The sequence below is a fragment of the Hemitrygon akajei genome, chromosome 21, assembly GCF_048418815.1.
Source record: "Hemitrygon akajei chromosome 21, sHemAka1.3, whole genome shotgun sequence".
Classification (NCBI taxonomy): domain Eukaryota; kingdom Metazoa; phylum Chordata; class Chondrichthyes; order Myliobatiformes; family Dasyatidae; genus Hemitrygon; species Hemitrygon akajei.
In genome coordinates this window covers 59,292,451-59,315,025 of record NC_133144.1, presented here as the reverse complement: position 1 = coordinate 59,315,025, position 22,575 = coordinate 59,292,451, and the positions used below count along the sequence as shown (strand labels likewise).

General features: G+C 38.9%; 1 protein-coding gene across 5 annotated transcripts in view; it reads left to right on the top strand.

Moving 5' to 3' along the window:
• Positions 1–22,575, top strand: part of scaper (S-phase cyclin A-associated protein in the ER) — a 327,794-nt gene that overhangs the window by 147,324 nt on the left and 157,895 nt on the right. For all 5 annotated transcript variants that reach the window (XM_073025528.1, XM_073025526.1, XM_073025530.1 and 2 more), the window contains exons 21-22: positions 2,028–2,093; positions 16,403–16,529. In XM_073025528.1, the coding sequence (XP_072881629.1) occupies positions 2,028–2,093; positions 16,403–16,529 (193 nt within the window). The remainder of the gene's footprint in view (positions 1–2,027; positions 2,094–16,402; positions 16,530–22,575) is intronic.

Genomic DNA, 22,575 nt, shown 5'->3' with positions numbered 1-22,575 from the left:
AAGATCAATCTGACCCTTCCCTCCTACATAACTCTCCATTTGTCTATCATCCATGTTCCTATCTAAGATATTCTTAAATGCTGCTAACGCATCTACCTCCACCACCACCCCTGGCAGGGCTTTCCACTCACTCAGCACTCAGTGTAAAAACAAACAAACAACTTACCTCTGACATCCACCCTATACCTTCGTCCAATCACCTTAAAATTATGTCCTCTTGTATTTGGCACCTTGGTATTCTTGCAGTATTGAATGTGTAACACAAGTCACTACCAGCTTTAGTACACTGTATAGTAGTTATGGAGGATACACAGAATTTGTTGTGTTATTTGTTGCGGTTGTTAGCATTCTCCTCAGCTACCCATCGCCTCTCCCAGTGCCCCCCCTTCTCTTTCTCCCATATTCCAATGTCCTCCTTTTCAACATTGCCTGTTCCACCTATCACCTCCCAGGTTTTTACTTCATTCCCCTCTCACCCACCTTCTCACCTTCCCCCTCACCTGGTCTCACCTATCACCTGCCAGCTGCAATGTTCCCTCTAATTTGTAATGACCAGAGTGCACAAAAGATCTTGTGCTGTGCAATTTTTTTGCTGAGTGACAACATGTGCAATCTGACTATTTTCTTCAATAAAAACAGTTCTAAAATGTGCAGACAGGTCATCACAAACTCCACGCTGTCAATACTGTCCACATCAGAAACCAGAAATGAAATGAGATTGTGTACAATTGTGAAATATACTTACCATGCCAGCGAGGTAGAGGATGGCAACCTTATGAGCACAGTTTAAATTCCTTTGCTAGTAGCAAAAGATGTGTGGCCGGCTTGAATTCCTTTGCTTTCCCTGATTTCTTATTCTGGCTTCTTATCCCTTCCTTTGCAGTCCTGATGAAGGCTCTTAACTCAAAAATGTTGACTTTTATTCCCCTCCATAGATGCTGCCTCATTTGCTGAGTTCCTCCAGCAGTTTATGTGTCTTGCTCAAGATTTCCAGCATCTGCAGAATCTCTTGAGATTATTGTTACCTTATCAACAGTTTTTCCCATTAGTTTGCTATAATTCATCACTGGACTCCTGCAAGTTATGGTTGCTAGTTTCCTTGAGCTGAATATAATTGAAGAATTGTTGATCATTGGTTTAGTTAGGACTAAAGCAACATGCATCTGTGGTGAACTAAGAGCTCTAAATGCTACCTTCACTGCCTACAAGTGGTGCTCACATAACTTTTGGCTATTTTATCTTGATTATATCCCTGTTTATGTGAACTCGCCATCCATATGTACTTAAATGTAAATGTAAATTTCTCATATTTCCTGACAATATTAGAAGAAGGCTGTTTGGCCAATCAAATCTATAGCAACTCTCTGAATTCCCATATGTTCCATTAATATGCCCTATTATTTCCCTGCAACCCATCCTTCTGCCACTCACTTACAACTGTCAGCATATCTTTGGGACGTTGAAAGAAACTAAAGCAAGCAGGGGAAACCACAGAGCAATGTAAAGAATAAACAAACTCCAAATGAAATGCACCCAAGCCTAGAAATAAACCCTGGTCACTGAAGGTGTGTGTATCATTATTAACCATTGTACCACTGTGCCAGCCAATATCAAAGCAATTGAAAATAAAGTTAAAAAAATCACTGGAGTTTGCTGAGAATGCTGGCTAGAGCAAGCAGTTTTTCTGAATGCAGTAAAGACCATTTTTAAATTGAATAAAATTGAAGTTAAATAAAAATGTAACTAACACATCGTAGAACACTGGTTTGGGTGAGTAACACTGAGCACAGATGAATGAAGGTATCAAAGATATAGCAAGGGGTTAGGTTGGGTTACTCTGAATAGACTGTTGCAACCTATATTTTGCAGAAGGGTTTGAGGAAACCCCCATAAGAAAAAGAACATGTGACAAAGCAAAATAGTTTATTCTGCATAGAAATGATAAACAATGCATGTTAAACATTTAAAATCTGTTTAAGGTTTTTCTGCTAATGTTTGAATGGCTTTCTTCTGTTCCCTATATGCAGGGGTAAAGAGTATGAAAGCTCACTGGAAACCAAAGCTCAGATTCCAGACTCTCCCTTCAAAGCAAAGTAAGTGCTTATTTAAATAGATGAGGCTTATTTAAACAGCAATTAAGCTGTTATGAATAGAGGTTGCTAGCTCCTTATTTGGAGGGCAGCATTGGTAAATTAGGTATGAGATTGTGTGTTGTAATAAAACAAATAATGCTAGAAATACATCACACTGCCTACATTAAAGAGGGAAGAAAATTTTAAGGTCTCAAAGACCTTGGACAAAGATAGATGGGTAAATAATTTATTTTGGAGTAGCAAAAAACTTTAAGGGAAGGATTGAAGAACAGGTGAAGGAAACTAGAAGAGCAATCCCAGCTGCTGTGCTTCATGGCTCTCGATGAATCTTAAGGAAATAACTGGTTATGATAACAGACCAGGTGGAAACAGAAGACTAACAAAAAGTAAAGGGATCATTTGCTATCTGCTGTATGATTACCAAAACAATGTCTGCCAGTTGTTGCAGAGGTATGTCAGCGGGGTTCCGAATTTCTCAGAGATTTGATTATCATAATAGGAACTTGTCTTCCAGCTTCTTCTGTTTGTGTTATGAACATAACTGAGGCAATGAACAAAACAATAGCATGAATTAATTTAGGATCTTGATTTTCCATTTAGTCTAGACTTAACTGTGTTAAGTGAAGCTGAGCCATTAAGAAGAGGTAGATGTGAAGTAGTTGATTTCAGTTACATTTGACCACCCCTTTCCTGAGGTAAAGAATAATAGCAACTGGGCCTCCTGCTTCTGATCACTGTTGAGTGGTCTTCACTTAGAAAACGTCTGAATGGCAGTCCTAGGATGAGGACAGGTTTCATAATGATTGTGATGGTTCTCAGACAGTGTAGTCAGAGAATACTCTCTGAACACTCATATGGCCACTTGCAATAAGAGCTGCTAGTATCTGCAAAACGAGAACTAAGGCACCAGCTGGTGGCTTGAGTAGTGGAAGACAAGCCACCTACTGTTTTTGCATTCTTACATACAATAGGTGGACAGAACACTGAACAATCTGGTTTTAAAAACAATCTGATCATCTTTACCCAAGTCTATGCAAATAACCATTCCCAAAAATAATTAGTATCGTTTCTAGAGTCATTAGTTTTATATCCTCTCAGCAGATACTGTGTTGGAGGAGTTTGAGTTCAGCAGTGTGTGGGAGTCCAATTAATGAGAGAAATGGGTAATTTTATTCATGAATATGTGTCGTTTCAACAGAATATGTTAATTCCACACTGTCAAACACTTAGGGTCTGCTTTGGACGAACTTCTCCCTTAATGTCTTCAAAACTTAATGCTTAAATGAGGTGGGTGGGGAAATGGTATGATACAATTATGATGCATTGAGATCCTTGTGAATAATTGTACTAGATGGAGTTGTTCTCAAGCATCTGTTGAGGGAGGTGTCTAGTTACCTTCTAGCTGTGAATTACACTGCTTCAGCTCATGATGCGATGAGGAAAACTATATTTTGCTGTATGTCCTAGGGAGGGAAGGAGGATAGTTCCATTAGGGGTTCCTGCTCCTTATTGTTGCCAGCTACTAGGAAATGCAGGGTTAAGGATACAATAGAGCTCTGCTCTGATGTCTTTTTCCCAGTTGAAGAGCACTACCTGCACATATTGATGGGCACTGGTAGTCTCAGTGAGATAGAAGAGAGTTAGCAATACTTATAACTGTCAGCATGAATCATCAATTTCAATTGTGGATAAAAAGGAGGTTATATTGGCTCTGGTTTAGTACCATTTCATTATGTTTAATTTGTTGTGCAATTACTGTATTATTATCAGCAATGTGTAGAGACAAAGTTTGTACATCAATTGACATGATAGTCATTAGGAAGATAAATCTGATGAGCACATGAATGTTTGATTAAAGATTCATATAACCTATTAATTATTCAAAATGCAACCCAAGTTCATGTTGTCCTGTTCCTTTCAATGAGTGTTGGTCATCAGAAATAGAATCACAGAGCACTACAGCACAGAAACAGGCCCTTTTTTTTCCTTCTAGGCCATGTCAGTTGGTCTTTTGCCTAGTTCCATCTACCTGCACTTGACCAAACTCTCTATACCAGACTGTAATCTGCTTGATGTTTCTTAAATGGCTGGTGATGTTTCTAATTTTCTTGGTTGAACTTCTGTTGTATCCTTCCATGATGTATTTTTTTTACAACTTTCTGTGGTGAGATCAACAATTGGAGGAACATAAATTTCCATTTACAGTCAGCTGGGTGATCTTTAAAGCATTTTCGTTGTTAAGCTGCATTGAAGCATATTCAAAATTATTAAGTTTTTGTACCATTGAATATGTCATAAATAGAACTACAAGACTTTCAGTGAAGATTGCAATGAAACTGCATGGAACTAACCATCAAACTTGTGGTTACTATGATTTTGTTTTGCAAAAGAGTGTTGTAAATGTAGAAGTTTTAGGGTTCTTATTCTTTCTGTTTATTATCATATGCAGCAAGTAGTTGGTCAGAGATCAGAATTCCACCTTCTCCAGTTCAAATAGATAAATTGGCTGCCTTAAGCTTCATGGTACCATAAGGCTTCTTCTTGAAGCATGTTTATTGTGATATGACACATCCTGATCTCCATGTTTAATCCTTTTTCTAGCATTGGCACTTTTTTTTAAAAAAACTTCACTACCACTGTGAAATCTGCTATTTATGGTTCAAATGGCAAGTATTTCAGATTGTCAGCTAATAGTAAATTAAATGGCTGATGGAAAACAGCAAGACCAGTATTTGCATATTTTCATTGTCTTATGAAAATGGGGCAGCATGGTGGTTAATGCTTTACAACATTTGTTTTCAGTACTCTGGTTTCCTCCTACAATCCAAAGACATCAGAACCAGGTTTATTATCACCGGCATGTGATGTGAAATTTGTTAACTTAGCAGCAGCAGTCCAATGCAATACGTAATATAGAAGGAAAAAAACAGAATAAAATAATGATAAATAAGTATATCAATTACAGTATATGTATTAGTAGGATTAGTAATTCAGATTAGTAGTTTAATTGGTCACATGGGTGTAATTGGGTGATGTGGGCTCATTGTGCTGGAAGAGCCTGTTATCGTGCTGTATCCCTAAATAAAAAAAAATAAAATTATCTATAAATGCATGCACTGACACGGCTGAAAATAATTCTTTCTACTTAGTATTACAAAATGCTTTCTAGATCTCAATGTATCTGTCATCCACAATCCCACACCAAAATATCCCTCTCCAGTATTAGATTAGATTAGATTCAACTTTATTGTCATTGTGCAGAGTACAGAAACAAAGCCAAATGAAATGCAGTTAGCATCTAACCAGAAATGTAAAGAATAGTGTTATTTACAAAATAACTGTGAATAAAAAATAAGTGCTACAGCACACAAATATAAAAGTACTGAGACAGTACAATATGGGTGCAATACTGCTTAGCGCTGTGATGTGAGGTTCAGCAGGGTCACAGCCTCAGGGAAGAAGCTCTTCCTGTGGCTCCTGGTGTGGGAGCAGAGGCTCCTGTAGCACCTACTGAATGGGAGGAGAGTAAAAAGTCCATGGTTAGGGTGAGATGCATCCTTGATAATCCTGCCCAGGCAGCGTTTATGATAGATGTTCTCAATGGTGGGCAATTGAGTGCCGATAATCTACTGGGCTGTTTTCAGCACACGCTGGAGTGCTTTGCAGTCCAATATGGGACAATTGCCATACCACACTGAGATGCAGTTGGTGAGTATGCTCTCAGTGGTACAGTAGTAAAAGTCCATCAGTATCCTGGGACAGATGTTCTTGATGTTCCACAGGAAATAAAGGCGCTGTTACGCCTTTTTGATCAGGATGGAGGAGTTCAGGGACCAGGTGAGATCCTCAGAAATGTGAACACCAAAGAAGTTGAAGCTTGATACACACTCCACTACAGCTCTATTGATGTAGATGGGGACGTGAGTGTGGCTCTTAGCATGCCTGAAGTCCACAATGATCTCCTTGGTCTTCTGGGTGTTAAGGGCCAGGTTGTTGTCAGCACACCACACAGCCAGGTGCTGGACTTCGTCCCTGTAGGCCATCTCGTCATCCCCTCTGATCAGGCCAATCACCGTGGTGTCATCTGCGAACTTGATTATGGAGTTAGAACCATGTACAGGAACGCAGTCATAGGTGAAAAGGGGGTACAGAAAAGGGCTCAGCGCACAGCATTGAGTGCGCCGGTGTTCAGGGTAAGAATGGGAGAGGAGTGGTTGTCTAACTTAACAGATTGGGGTCTGTTAGTCAGAAAGTCCAAGGTCCAATTGCAGAGGGATGAGCTGATACCAATCTGGCAAAGTTTGGCGATCAGCTTGGAGGGGGGTCACAGAATTGAATGCCGAACTAAAGTCAAAGAACAGCATTCTGACGTAAGATTTGGGGCTGTCCAAGTGGGTCAGGGTAGAGTGAAGTGCCATGGGGATAGCCTCCTCTGTTGACCTGTTGGTGCTATAGGCAAATTGATGGTAGTGGGCAGACAGGATTTCGGATCTGATAGAACCAATCTCTCAAAGCACTTTGTAGTGATGGGGGTGAGTGCAACTGGGAGGAAGTCATTCAGATCCATGGCAGTGGAATGCTTTCGCACTGGCACAGTGGTGGCGATCTTGAAGCTTGTGGGGACAACTGCCTGGGCCAGGGACAGATTGAAAATGTCAGTGAAGACCCCGGCCAACTGCCCTGCATAGACCTTGAGCACACGGCCAGGTATTCCATCTGGACCAGCTGCCTTCCGTATATTCACCCTGCTCAAGGTGGCGCAAACATCGGAGGTGGAAAGTGAGAGAGGCAGTTCACCAGGTGGGAGATCCGCTTTGAGGGTGACCTCCCTGTTCTCATGGTATAGAAGTAATTGAGCTTGTCAGGGAGTGAAGCAGAGCTGGAAGGGAGCACAATTCTAGGTGGTTTGAAGTCTGTAATAACCTGTATGCCATGTCACATGCGCCAGGGGTCCGAGGAGTTGAAATGCTCCTCGATTCTCTGTTTCTATATGTGTTTAGCCTAGAGATTCCCCTCTTCAAGTTGGCCCTGGCTGAGCTGTAAGCCTCCTGGTCTCCAGACTTGAAGACTGAATCTCTGGCTTTGAGCAGGAGGCGAACCTCTCTGTTCATCCATGGTTTCTGGTTGGGGAAAATTTTTGTTTGTTTTTGTGATGTCACTCTATCTACACACTTGTTGATGTGCTCAAGGACAGAGTTGGTATATAAGTCAATGTTAATCTGAGAGTCTGTGGTGGCATGGGCAGCAAACGTGCTCCAGTCTGTGTGCTGGAATTAGTGCTGAAGAGCAGAGTCAGTAGCCTCCAGACAGATCTTAATAGTCTTCATCATGGGTTTCACACGTTTAATGACCGGGCTATACTTGGGAAGCAGAAACAATGAAAGATGGTCGGACTGTCCCAGGTGAGGGAGGGTAGTGGCTTTGTAAGCGTCAGCCACATTTGTGTAGACATGATCTAAGGTTTTATTTCCCCTTGTGGTGCATGATACATTTTGGTAAAATCTTGGAAGCACGGTACATAGGTTGCAATGATTAAAGTCCCCAGCGACAGTATGCCCATGAAATTAACAAAAAAAAATCAGTTAAATACTCAGAATTAAACTTTCTTTCACAATTCTACTCTCTGTTGATCAACTATTCTTTTCACAAATTTCACTCCCTTTTGATCAAGTGATTTCTGTCCAAATGCTTGGTCACCCTGTCTATGATAATAGATTCAAGCTACTTCCCTACAATTGAAGTCTTAGAGTTGTGCTAATTGTTCTGCAGGTAGTGGGTTAGGAATTCATTAATCTACATCTGTAATTTCACTAGCTTAATTTGGTAGGTCTTGTGATGCAAAATTTGTCTTGTGAAAGTAGTTTGAGATATTCATGTAAAATGGTATCAGGTTGGAGAACCACTATGTCTTAATCTCAGTGCATATGATATTCTTTTTCCTGTTATAGGGATGGCAGTAGCTGTCATTTAAAATAGAAAAGATTTACATGAAAGCCTGAGGGGGAGCTCATGATTATTATTATCATTTGCACAAGAGTACAAAGAGCTCTCTTTTCTCACTGTCTCAGTCAAAAGCATACTTCAACAATGAAACACTGACAGAAGATATCATAATTCAGCGATTAAAGTGAGTCCTAAAGATGACATAATGTGTATTTCAATTGAATTTCCAATGCAAATTCAGAAGTAATACATATTATGTGCTTTATTCTTTTGCCTCGAATTGGTGAAAACTTGGAATGTTAATGTGAAATGTAGTTGAGTAGCATTATTGGCTGCTTTACCATTGCCGACTTTCTCAAGTAATACAGCTACTTTTCCATTCTCTGTGTACTGGTTAGAGGGGAAAAGATGAAGCTTGTAGAACATTTCTTTTTGAAGCCATATGAGAGTTTGTATTGGGACACCCAACACTCTGTTATTGGCTGGGGTCATGAGTATGAATATAGTTTATGCAAACTTTTGACAGATGAAAGCTTTGTTCAGTGAAATAGCTGCTAGCAGAGCTTCTGGCAATAAGGTTTATTAAAACCATGAAGTATGAAAAGCTCACCATACATAGACTTAATATGCCACAGAAACTCCCACACATAGTTTGCAGTGCTTACTATGTCAATGAAGGCAAACTAGGTATCTAGTTTAGTATCCAGAAGGATCTCACAAGCAGATGATGATGATTGTGATTACTGAAGAGAAATGTTTGCCAGTATCAGCAACCTGATCCTTCAGACTAGGTAGGCATGACCTTAGTTTAATATCTCATTCATGGGACAGTGCTATCAAAAATGAACTCTCAGTGCTGCAGTGAAGTATCATAGTAGATAAAGTATTCAGCATCAAGAATTTGACTCTTGATTAGATGTGTCAGCAATTGAGCAAAACAGATATTGGCATGAATCCTCTAAATGCCAGCAAATGCAAAAAGATTTGGCAGCATGGTAGAATTAATACTTGATTGTGGAACTCAAACTGAAGTATAATCAGTTTTAGTGGTGATTACCAAGTGTTGGCTTGATTGAACGATCATTTTGTCTTCAGTGATAGTTCAATCAACTTTAAGAGATAGTACAGAAAGGAAAATGTATGCAAAAATCTGTTAGGAAGGATTACTACACTTTTACTGTCAGTCACATAATTATTCATGAAGCATCACCATCTTTCTTGAAAGTACAAGGGTAAGAAAAAAAATTGGGGCAGAATTCTGCAGATGCTGGAAGTCCAAAGCATTAACAGAGAATGCTGGAAAGTAGATTGTGTGACATCAGAGAAAGTTTAAGTTTTGGATCAAGGATATGTAAACTGAAATGGGAAGGGAGAAGGTGAGCATGTTTTAAGTAGAGGGGAGGAGTGGAGGTAACAAAGGAACTTATCATGACAGGATGAAGACCAAAGTTGCCTAGTTCTGCCTAGTGAAGGGTCTCAGCTTGAAATGTCTACTGTGCTCTTTTCCATAGATGCTGCCTGGCCTACTGAGTTCCTCCAGCATTTTGTGTATGTTGCTTGAATTTCCAGCATCTGCAGATTTTTTCTTGTTTCTTCCTAGTTCCATCTACTTCCACCTGGATAATATCCCTCCAAACCAATGTCCAAACTTCTCTTAAATGTTACAATTGGACTTGCATCTACCATTTCTGGTAGCTTGCTCCACACTTGCACCACATTGAGTAAAGATCCCCTCAGATTTGCCTTAAATAATTTCACATTTCACCCTAAACCTATGACCTCTAGTTCTAGTCTCACCCAACCTGAGGAGAAAAAGCCTGCATGCTTTTACCCTTTCGATACCCCTCATATGTTCAGCATTTTTGAAACATTGCAGGAGATGGTGGAACGGTGAATTAAAGTGACATGGAAACGGAAGGTTAAAGTTATCCTTGTGGGTTCAACATGTGTTCTGGTCATCCAACATGTGTTTGGTTTCTCCAATGTAGAGGGAAGAGATGGGAAAGATTTCATTACAATTAAGGAATGACCAATGTTAAACAAATTTGTAGAAAAGGGTAACTTTTTAAATGTAGGCAATCCCTTGTGTAGCCATCAGGTTACAGAAATTTCTTCTTACAGAATTCATAGATCACACAAAAATTTTAATAAAATTCACGTGGGAAAAGAAAGTAAATAAATAGACATTTTTTTTCCAGCTCATGTTTCATGATGCATGTGCAGATGACACAGCTTCACATTCAAGAAAATCCTGATGACGGTAATTTCTAGGGTCACTAAATTCTTCATAATATGGGGTGGCAGAAGGATCACCTCTAGTGGATTATCTCTTCTACAATCAGGAAAGTGTAGCTTTCATTGTGGTAAATACTTTTAGGAAGTCTTAGTGTATGTAAATTTTTAGTCATAGTCCATCAAGTCAAGATATAAATGGGTGGTGCTGTTCATTTTGTCCTCAACAGACAACCCTTCAGAATTCTGCTATCTGCCCTTCGACATAAAACTTCCTAACATTGTAATGGGCAAATTGAGTGTATTATATTAGTAGTTTGAAATTCATGCCAGGTGCCTGAAATTCAGCCCTGAAAGTCTGAATTATTGTGCCAATTCAGACTATCCAAGTGTATATTTGTCTCCAAAGTATATTCCTGTGAGAAGCCCATCTCAGTCAGAAGAATCAATTGAAAGAGTCTAATTACTATTTGATAGATAGATGTTCAATGACTTAGTTAAATAGGCTAAGTGTTCTCAACCCCAAACTAAAAAGAAGATGAAGACATGGCTCAGGGAAAAGCTGTGATCATACAGTCAATTCAGCACATCCAAGAAGAGTTAGCTGCTTATTTGAGATGCTTTTGTGTTCTGCTAATGGCAATAGCCATTTCAGGTTCAGACACTTCATCTGGACTGAAGTGTAGAGGGAAGATAATTCCTCCCCTATCTCCCCGGATGGGTACATACCCTTTAACTTACAGTCCAGATGAGGGGTCTTGAACAGAAATATCTATTTCCCTACATAGATGCTTGACCCATTGAGTTGCTCCAGCTTTTTGAGCTGCTCTGGATTCCAGTGCCTGTAGTCTCTTGTGTCTCTATTCATTAGGCTGACAACTGCCCTATATTTATAAAGTTGCTTTGAAATTGAGTACCACAGCTACTTAATGTATGTAATGCTCTCCACTTGGTGTAGGCAGTCCTTGGTATAAACACAGTATTTGCACAGAACACTTTAAAACAGCGTAAACAGTGGATTGAGTAGTGTAGCAATGGAGGAATTCATGATCTTCATGTTTATTCATACAGTATGTGTTCAGTAATGAATGGCAAATAGATCTCTATTGATTGTAAAAGAATGTTATCCTGGCAAAATCATTGCATGTTATGATCCTATATTGTGGAGAATAGCAAAAAAAAATTCAGAAGATCCACATTAATAGTATGCCCCCGAGTCTGATGATCCAAGGAAATAATAAGAGTGTAATGGCAAGAGATGAAAGAATATGATGGGGCAAGGAATCTTCAAAATGCCTAATTCATTCAAAGCCAACTTTGATTGGTTTGAATGTTTCAATAATCATGCAAACCTGCATATAAGTTTTCTCTGGTGGAGGCAGCAAGTGCAGATACCATGGCAGCAGAAAATTTTCCAAAGGATCTGGAACAAATCATTAATAAATGTGACCACTCTCCTACTGCTTAACATGGATGAGAAGATGATGCCTACAATCACACTCAACTGAATTGATGAGAAACATGCTGCAAATCTCAAAGCAACTCAATGTATATCCTTTGGCCTGAAGGCATTGCTCCTGGTGGACCCAGTTTAAGCCTCTCTCAGTCTACCATTCAGAAAAACTAAGTATTCAGAAGGAATATGAAAAGGCCAATCTTTCATGGAGTTGCACCCTAACAAAAGATCTTGATGAAGAGTCTCGGCCTGAAATATTGATTATTTATTCCCCTCCATCAATGCTGCCTGACTTGTTTGCTATTCTATCATGATGTTTTCCTCTCCCTTCATCGAAGTATTTTGTACAAAATATATCCCACATGATGGAACCTTGCATGTCAATGACATTGCCCTTGGACATCCAGTTAATATTAAAGATGCATGCTGACAACATCAAAGTAATGTTTTGGTGCCTGCCTTACTTCATTCTTGCAACCTGTGTTACCGTAGGTACCATTCTTACAACATGTATATCATACCAGGTTGGCATCACTATGTTCAAGGTTTATGACCGGCAGCACATTTCAGTGCCAAACCCACTATTGAGGAAATTTGGGAGAGGTACATTTGGGAAAAATAATTATACGATACAGTCAGCCCTCCTTATCCGCGGGGGATTGGTTCCAAGACCCCCTGCGGATACCAAAAAACGCGGATGCTCAAGCCCCTTTTTTAACCTGGCTCAGTGCAATGCTCTTTAGCACCCAGCGGAACCCTGGACTTTATTTAACACGTTCAGTGCGGTGGGCATTATGACTCGACGGTGCAGCTCTGAATCCATAGTGTTTCTGTTCACGAAAATAATCACGATCACGATTGAAAATAAAGTGGAAATAATAAAGCGATCGGAAAGAGGTGAAACGCCATCGGTCATTGGAAAAGCATTAGGCTTCAGTCGGTCAACAATCGGACTGGACCATGTGAAAGGCCCTGCCCCAATGAAAGCTACAATTATTACTAAGCAACGCAGCGGTTTAATTATTGAAATACGTATGTTTCTGAAGTGTTTTATATGCATAGAAAGGTAAAATATATACTAATTATACTAAGAAAAACATTTGACTAACTGACGCTAAATAATACTGGATGTACCTGTTCTGACTTCAAATCCGACTTAAAGACGGACTCAGGAATGGAACTCATTCATAACCCAGGGACTGCCTGTACTTTTAAGTCATTTCTAGATTACTTATAATACCTAATACAATGTAAATGCTATGTAAATAGTTGTTATACTGTATTGTTTAGGGAATAATGACAAGAAAAAATAGTCTGTACATGCTCAAACAACGAGTGCTGGAGAGAGAACTTCCAGGTTTTCCCAATCCGCGGTTGGTTGAATCTGCGCATAAGGAAGGCCGACGGTAAATGAATTCCTCTTGTAATCCGTGGTGTATTGAGGAAATTAAGGCCAGCATTTGTACATGATTTCCATGGATTTACAAGCCTGCAAAATTTCCCTGCCATTGTCAAGTTGGTAAATGAGGCTAGGTTTGAAGAAGTATCTCAGGGTGAATGGAGTTCCAAGATGAGAGTTCACAAATAAGGATCTGTTCAAGCTTGAACAACAAAGATCAAATGGCACTGATAGCACCACCTCCACCAGCTAAATGCAAAAAAGCACAAGAGGTGTCGGAGGTAACGATCCAAACAGATTATGATGGGAGATGACATGCTTTATGAGATGAAATAGAAGAGAGTTACTTGGAAGGCCTTGAACACTTCCCTTAATCCTTGTTCATCATCATCAGGAACAGTCATAGGAAGAATATTTACCATTAACATCAGATTCCCTTATACAATTGTGAACCCTGGTGATAAATTTGCATTTGCCCTCCCTCACTTCCATGAGACATTTAATGACAGAAGTAAGATGAAGAATATTTTTGGGAATATTCTCTGTGAGACTATCTTCCTCAAAGGTTATTGGGAGTAGAATCTTTGAGCAGATCCCTAATAAGTAGGGGTAGGTTACCATTAACTAGAAATTGTAATACAATTTGTATATTGAGACTGCAATTAGATTACAACTGCCTCATACACTGTATATGGAGATAAGAACTAAGAGCAGGTGTAAAACTTGTGAAAATCTGCTCTGTTGTTCACTAAAAATATGGCTAACCGGATTATAGCCTCAATTCCACGTTGTAACCTACTCTGGCATTTCAAAATTGTCAGAAAACTTCTACTTCCAATGACCTTTGAGGAAGAGAAAGTTAAGAGTTTCAATTTTCAAAAGAAGTCTCTGTTCTGTCCTTAAATGTCTGAATTTTCGATAGCATCTTCTTGTTTTAGACTCTACCACAAGAAAAGGGGTCAACAATGAATCATAAATGTTTCATTTGCTTTGTTTTAATCTTACTTTAAATATTATTTGGTAAAAAAATACTTTTTGCTGTAATTTTTAGTGTTGGGTTGTTTGATCACGACTCCCAAACTCTAGAACGTGACCAGGATCCTTGTATTAAAGCTAATGGAAAATAAATTTTCATCTCGCACCTAGTTTACCCAGAAGATATCCCTTTGTAAATTGAGGAACATTTTCATTAATTTACCGGTATGTTTTCCATGTAACCACTTGGGATTCATCCACAGTTTATATACCAGGGCCCTGCCCTATTTAATTTAGTTCAAAAACTCTCAATTTTTCCATTGTGTATATACTAAAGGAATCTTCTTATCACTCTCATAAACTGACTTCAGCAGTTTTGGGAGTTACTTGTACAGGGATCCAAGCTGTAGGAATGAGTAAGAAGTGTTTAGCCAAAAAGATGGCAGATGAATGCTGCATTATTAGTCATTATACAGAGATGAAAAATGGGGCTGTGTTCAAGGTCACATCATCTTGATTTACTTCCAGGAAATCTCCTGATTGGGAAACAAATCAAAGCCCTTGGAAGGTTGCCTGAGCCATCCTTCTACATTACTGAAATGTTTATGCGTTACCACAGTGTAAGATGGTCTATATTGTAGATAAAACATCAGATTCTTCAAACTGCTCAGAGCCTTCTATGCACCTTAAACCTTTGACATATTCCAAAAATTTGCATAGATTTTGAATATGGAATGACATTAAGAGGTGTACCATTTGGTGTAATTGAACTAAACCCAGAGGTTTAGCATAGGAGATATGAAATTCCTATCTATTGATTTATTAATTTGTGAGCTGGCATCTGAGAAAGAAAAATGGCTATGAAAACTTTGGTATTGTCAACCTAACTCCAACTGATTTGAGTTCTTATGAAGGGTCTCAGCCCAAAATGTCAACTATTTATTCCTTTCCATAGGTACCTGACCTGCTTGAGTTCTTCCAGCATGTGTGGTCCCATCAGTTACCTTAACCCACAGTATCAAGTCATCGTCAATCCCAAGGGGCAGGGAGGATTGTAGCATTTCTGTCATGTCACTTTTGAATTCCTACTTGGGTTCTGAAATACAACTTCTGATTGTCAGAGCAATCTGCAAGATATCCAGGCTACTATGCACTTCTAAGGAACTGTTGCCTTGATATCAGACTTGACAACTGAAATAAAATGAGTATTTATGTCCTTCTTAGGCAGGCCCTCAGCATCAGTTCTGTGTTGGGTAATGAGACCACTATAGGATCTGTAGACTGTGCTCCAATGGAGTCAGGTATTGCATATCAGGAAGGAGGGCAGGTAGCATGCTCCTTTATGCTGGGCTTGTGTGTTGCTTATACATAGACTGAAGGTTGTTATTGCCCCACAAATACTGCTCTTCCATGTAGAGGTGCCATGACAAGGAATAAATGAGCGTGGATCTTACAGATGTTCAAAGAGGCTTTGAGAATATCCTTCTTTTATTTTTCCTCTGTCGTCTGTAAATTTCTTTCCACGTAGGAGCTTGAGGGGTTATCTTTTTTTAGAATTCTATGCCATGTATGTAAAATTGGAAAAACAAATGGCCTACCCAAAGGAGCCAGCTGAGTGTAATTGGGGGTTCAGTGCTAAGGATGTTGACTGGGGAGAGGACATTGATATTGGTTTGCTATCCTATGAAGTTATTTAAACTTGTTTTAGAGAAGTCATTGGTGGTACTTAAGTGCTTTGTACTGCCTACTGTAGGTAGAAGCACACAAGAGTACAAGGAATGTTATGCCAGATTTGACATCCTTTCATTATTTTTCTCAGAGCGCCAAAGTCCATGCTAATGCATTGAAAGCGCAGTGGATTTCAATGTGTGTCTTCATTAGGATGTGGCTTTTAGAGATACGAGAAAAAGTCTACACTTTATTGCAGGCCAGTGTTTTACAATGCAAGCAGATTGATATTGGAGGTTCTGGAATGGAGGTGGTGTAGAATGAAATATTTCTTATTTATTCTATAGATCTTTTTGACAAATTGATGTAAGCTTCAAGTAATTCTGCCATTGCTATATGGACTATCAAATGCATAATTCTAATTTAACGCTATATTGTTTACCTTGTGAATTGAACTGGTAAAGTACTCAGTTGTATAATGTTATTTTATTAAGACAGTAAATGTGACATTGTTTCGCGTTGCTAGCATTTTAACAAAGGAACGATAAATTAACATTTATTTTCATTAATAAATTCTCTTTTTTCTTGGATAACCAAGGGTATAATTTAATCAGACATTTTATTCTTTGCATGCAGACTGCAGAGATTGGTGAAAGATCTTCTGAAGCAGCAGCAAGGACAGGATAGTGGGTCATGGGCAAACAACAAGGTATCATCTCTTGACAGAACACTAGGAGAAATCAGCCGTATTCTGGAGAAGCAGGTACTTGTTACTTCATTTTGATTTGTGAAATTGATATAAATAGATGCTTGGTGACTTCTCCATACAGGTATCATTCTCAAGGTCATTTATCACTGGAGTGAGATTTTGTGCAGGGCATTTTCCAAGATATTTCAACAATATGATTTTCAGGGCAACATTAACTCCTGTTTAGGAAAAAGAGCAGAATGATTGGCCCTTTATACAAGTTTTTAAAAGGTAGATGGAGAGGCATACTTCAAATAAAATCGAAGTGTTCAAAGTTAGGGTACTGTATCAGAGAGACTAGGACCGCTTGCATCTTTTGTTTCACAAAATCCTGGTTAAACCCTTCTGTACCAGTTGCAGCGATTCATATTCATATTGACGGGTTCACTATACACCGTCAGGATAGGACCATCGAGTTTCTCAAAAGCAGAGGTGGAGGTGTATGCCTCATGATCAACTCCTCTTGGTGCACAAATGTATCAGTGTTGTCCTAATTCTGCTCACCAGACCTGGAATATCTCACAATTAAAGTGCTTTCCATTTTACCAGCTGCAGGAGATTTCTGTGATTATTTTGGCAGTGGTGTACATTCCACCTCAGGCCGATATCAAATAGGCTGTAGATGATCTGAGCAATGGGATCAACATGCATTCTGACACCCTCACCATCATTTTGGGGGATTTTAACCAGCTTGGGAAGAAAATCACTAAATAATTACATTCAACAAATCACTTGTACTATCAGAGGAAACAACACACTTCAAGAATGCCTACCATGCTAGTCCATACCCACACTTCCAAAAGTCTGATCACCTGGCTGTACTTCTACTCCCTGAGTGTAGGCAGAGACTGAAGACTGCAGGACCAGTAGGGAGGACGAAGAAAGTATGGACTGCTTTGAATCGGTAGACTGGACTGTATTCAGGGAATCATCTTTGAATCCAGATGAGTATGCCACAGTTGTTACTGGCTTCATTGAAATATGTGTGGTGAGTGTGTGCCTACGAAAGCTTACTGTAAATTCCAAAACCAAAAGTAGTGGATGAACCAGGAGGTTCATCATCTGCCAAGGGCTAGATCTGTGGCATTTATGTCTGGTGACCCAGGATTGTACAAGAAAACCAGGTATGACTTGCAGAGGGCTCTTTCAAGAGCGAAGAAACAATTGCAAGCAAGGTTGGAGGTGACATCGGATGCACATTAACTCTGGCGGGGTTTACAGGGCATTCCTTCCTACAAAGTGAAATCCAATAACATGAAAGGCAGAGATGTTTTACTACCCAATGAGTTCAACGCCTTCTGTGCCCGCTTTGAAAGGGAGAATACCATGACCCTCTGTCTTGGAAGCTGATGTCAGGCTGTCATTAAGGATGGTGAACCATCACAAGATGCTAGGCCCTGATGGAGTACCTGGAAAGACTCTGAAAACTTGTGTCAACCAACTGCAGGGAGTATTCAAGGATATTTTCAACCTCTCACTGGTACAGTCAGAAGCTCTCACCTGCTTCAAAAAAGCAATAATTATACCAGTGCCTAAGAAGAGCTTCCCCTCTGCCATATGATTCCTAAATGGACATTGAACCCATAAACACTATCTCACTTTTTAAAAAATGATATATTATTTTTTGTTTTTACATTATTTTAATCTGTTTAATATGCATATATGCTTACTGCAATTTATTATTTTTTCTTTCTATATATTGTATTGTATTCCTCTATCCTATATGTATTGCATTATACTGCTGCTGCTAAGTTAGCGAATTTCACAACACGTGGTGTGGTGTAAAAAAAAAAGCTGATTCCAATTCATAATGTCCATACACTCAGCTTCATCTCCCACTATGCATTATTTTTACTGTAATTCAATAAACATTCCATTGCATAATATTCACACATGAATATGTACACTGTTGTCAATAATGTTATCTAATTTACTTATTGTATCAAATTCAAAATATTGTACTCATCCATAATTCTCTTGTCAGTTATGTACCATCAAAATGTACTGTAGTTACTTGCCAAGGCTACTGCAACAGCATCTTCCAAACCTATCATCTCTACCACCAAAAATGGCAAGGATGGCAGTCTCATGAACATTTGCTTGATCTCTTTCATGCCACATACTATTTTGCTTTGAAAATGTATGTCATGGTGGCTGAGTCAAAATCCTGGAACTCCCTACCCTACATCACTATGGGACCACCTTCATCTGTAAACCTGCAGTAATTAACACCACCTTCACAAAAGCAGTAGGATGTGCAATAAATTTTAGAATTGTCAGTCACAGCTAGATCTCAAAGAAAAACTGAATAGGAAAACAAGTCTTTCATTCAATATTCTGTTCAGGGTTCATAGTTCTTTTGACCAATCTTGATATCAATTTCCACCTTCTATTCCTTTGCCACCATACCTCTACCTCCACCAATCTCCCAATCTACTCAATGCTATACCAACTTTTTAGTTGCAAACATTTGAAATTGTGTTCCAAATATCTCCAATCCTCCATAAACAGAGCCTTTGAGAAAGCAACTTTTGGCTATCCTTTGGAAACCCTTTGTTCTTAACATGTTGTTCACTTTCCTTGTAATAATTCATTAAATGTAATAGGACCTTATGTCAAAAAAAGGTGTTTGATAAATGTAATTTGTTGCTCCTGCTTCCATGCTGTTCTAGTTATCCTTCTCTGACTGGTTTGAAGCAGTTAAAGAACCTTCTTACAGGTACATCTCAGGGATGGCTGTTAAGCTGTTAAGATTGTGATAGTATGTGACATTCAATTAATGAACATGATTACCGTTTGATTATTTTCCTTCACATTAGGATACTCTTCAAAAATGTTAACAATCGTGGTTTACTTTTTAGAAGCAATATTTTTGCCACCATGTAGCACACACTGCTACAGTTAACTTAATTATTCCATAGTATCTAGTTTCTGTAAATAGTCAAATTAGAGGTGCTGGTCAATTTTCAGCTGCAGGTCAGAAGAAAATGGTATGAAATGATTGGTTTCCTTGTTTCAATATATTTAAATGTTTGAACAATCTAAAACATGATAAAGTTGTGACAAATTCAAGACTTTTAAAAATATTCTTTTGTTTGAATATCTTGTGGTGTGTCTCCACAATATCTGTAAATTGCTGATAATCTGTAAAATTTCTCCTTTAATTTATGTTGAGCACAATAGTAAAACCGAATTATAATTAAAAGTCCTCTACTGTATGTTGAAATTGCATGAGTGACCCAATGCTGATAATATTACAGAGAGTGATTCTTAAGCGAGACAGTGATTGAATTTGTAGATTTTGGTAAAGGAAGAATAAGGGAATGTTTGTACTAGACTCCCATCTCAAATGTTATTTATATTTTTTAAATTCTGATTATTGTAGATAATATTTTAATAATAGTAAATTTAATATTGCAATTCACGAAAAGCAGCCTGACATCTGATGGGAGAATACAGAAATCCATTATTAAGGATGTGATAAAGGACATTTGAAGATGCAGTACATGATTAGATAGAATCAACCTGCTTTCATGAAAGGGAACTTTATTTGGAAAAGTTAATTTCTGATTTTGAAGTTGAGACTGGTAAGTGGATGAAAGGATCCTGTAGATGTAGTGTATATGGATTTTCCAAAGGAGCTTGTTAATGTTGTACTAAAGAGTTGTTACACAGATAAGGCTCACGGAGAAGTGACACAATACCATAGCTACTTGAGTTCCGTTCTGCCGCTTTCTGTAAGGAATTTTACATTCCACTCATGATCACTTGGGGTTTCTCCCACCTTCCAAAGATGTATGGGTTTGTCAGTAACATGGGTGTAATAGCGTATATCGAGTTTTTTGGGTTGTTTCTCAATAAAGTAAAAACTAAATTTAAAAAATGGTGGGTAGAGGATTAGTTAATGGATGGAAAGCAGGTAGGCAATAGAACCATAGAACATTACAGTACAGAAACAGGCCTTTTGGCCCTTTTTGGCTGTGCTGAACTATTTTTCTGCCTAGTCCCATGACCTGCACCTGGACCATATCCCTCCATATCCCTCTCATCCATGTACCTGTCCAAGTTTTTCTTAAATGTTAAAAGTGAGCCTGCATTCACCACTTCAACTGGCAGCTCATTCCACATTTCCACTACTCTCTGTGTGAAGAAGCTCAATCTTCATAAACCATAATGTTGCTTCATAAGCCATAATGTCAGTTATCAAAGGAATTATTGCTTGGGCAACACACACAAAATGCTGGAGGCAGCATCTAGGAAAGAGTACAGTCGGTGTTTTGGACCCCTCAGTTACTTGCCAATAATAAAAACTAACTTAGATTAAGGTTCTGTCTATAATCTATCCTTACTGATGATAAAGAACTAAATGGGGAAGGAAAATTTGAGAAAGGCATAAAGAGGTTGGGTAAGGGTTGGAGACCAATTCAATGAATGAGCGAGAAGAGGACAAATAGAGTGAGTTTGGAAGGAATTTCACTCAACAGCAAGTAATGAATTTTTAGAATTCTGTGTCCTAAAGAGCTGTATTCCAGAAGTTGAGTTTTAAAAGGCTCTAATCAATGGACTCCAAGAAAGCTAGGAAGAGTAGAGGGAGAGAGTAGAGTTCAGCAGAAAATGGAACCCAAAAGGTGTTGTATTCTTTTGCTGTTTTATTTGTATTGGCTGATGCAGAACAAATGGAGGTAGCCATCTGAAGTTGAGATTTTGTTCAGAAATAATTATCAATTTATAGACAATTCTGGTGCCTGACTGCAAATTCCACACGCAAACTGGGAGACCATCTCGCTGAACACCTAAGCTCTGTCCGCCAGAGAAAGCAAGATCTCCCAGTGGCCACACATTTTAATTCCACGTCCCATTCCCATTTTGATATGTCCATCCTGATGGCATGAACATTGATTTCTCTAACTTCCGTTAATGCCCCTCCTCCCCTTCTTACCCCATCCCTTATTTATTTATTTCCCCCCTTCCCCCTACTTTTTTTTCTCTCTCTCTGCTCATCACTCTTTGCCTGTTCTCCATTTCCTTCTGGTGCTCCCCTCTCCCTTTCTTTCTCCCTAGGCCTCCAGTCCCATGATCCTTTCCCTTCTCCAGCTCTGTATCGCTTTTGCCAATCACCTTTCCAGCTCTTAGCTTCACCCCACCCCCTCCTGTCTTCTCCTATCATTTTGAATCTCCCCCTCCCCCTCCTACTTTCAAATCTCTTACTATCTTTTCTTTCGGTTAGTCCTGACGAAGGGTCTCAGCCTGAAACATCGACTGTACTTCTTCCTATAGATGCTGCCTGGCCTGCTGCATTCCACCAACATTTTGTGTGTGTTGCGGAAGCTGAATGCTGTGTTAGCAGTAGTGAGAAAAGGAAGAGAAGATGCTTTAAAATATGAACATGACAGAAGTGATGCCGTAGAGCATTTAATGCCAGAGGCAGATACAATTGAACAAATCCTTGGAAGACTTTGAAGGTGCTGTTGAGGTTTAAATTTAATTACGCTGGGTGACAAGAACCAACTGAACGTCAGTGGTTGCAGAGGAAATGGCAAAACTTGAATGACTACATTGTTAAAAGTTGTGGTCAGTGAATGGTTGGAGAATATGTGGTTAGTTGAAGGAATGTTGAAATTCCTCAGCATAGAGATGCCAAAAGCATGAAATGAGGTTAGAGTAGAGGTGAAGAATGTTAGATTAGTAGAAATGGGTAGTGTTAGATAGTACAATTCAGTAAGTCAAACAGAATGTCAGGGTTTAATTGTGAGATTATAGCCAATGAGTGTGATGAAATCAATGACAGGAGTAAAATTTAAAGCAAGATCTGATGCTGTTAAATTTTCCCAGAGTTCAGTTAAAGGAAGCAACCTGAAATTGTGTTGTTTAATGCATTTTTATAACTGAGGTGACCACATTCCCAAATTGCACAGTTTGCTTTGATGTACGAGCAACACCATAAAATCTGACCTGATAATTTCTTTTGCTTTGAAAACAAACAAAACTCCACTACTTGACATCATTTTCAATCACCAACTGTTTCTTCTCCATGCAAGCAGCAGTGGTTAATTCTGTTTGA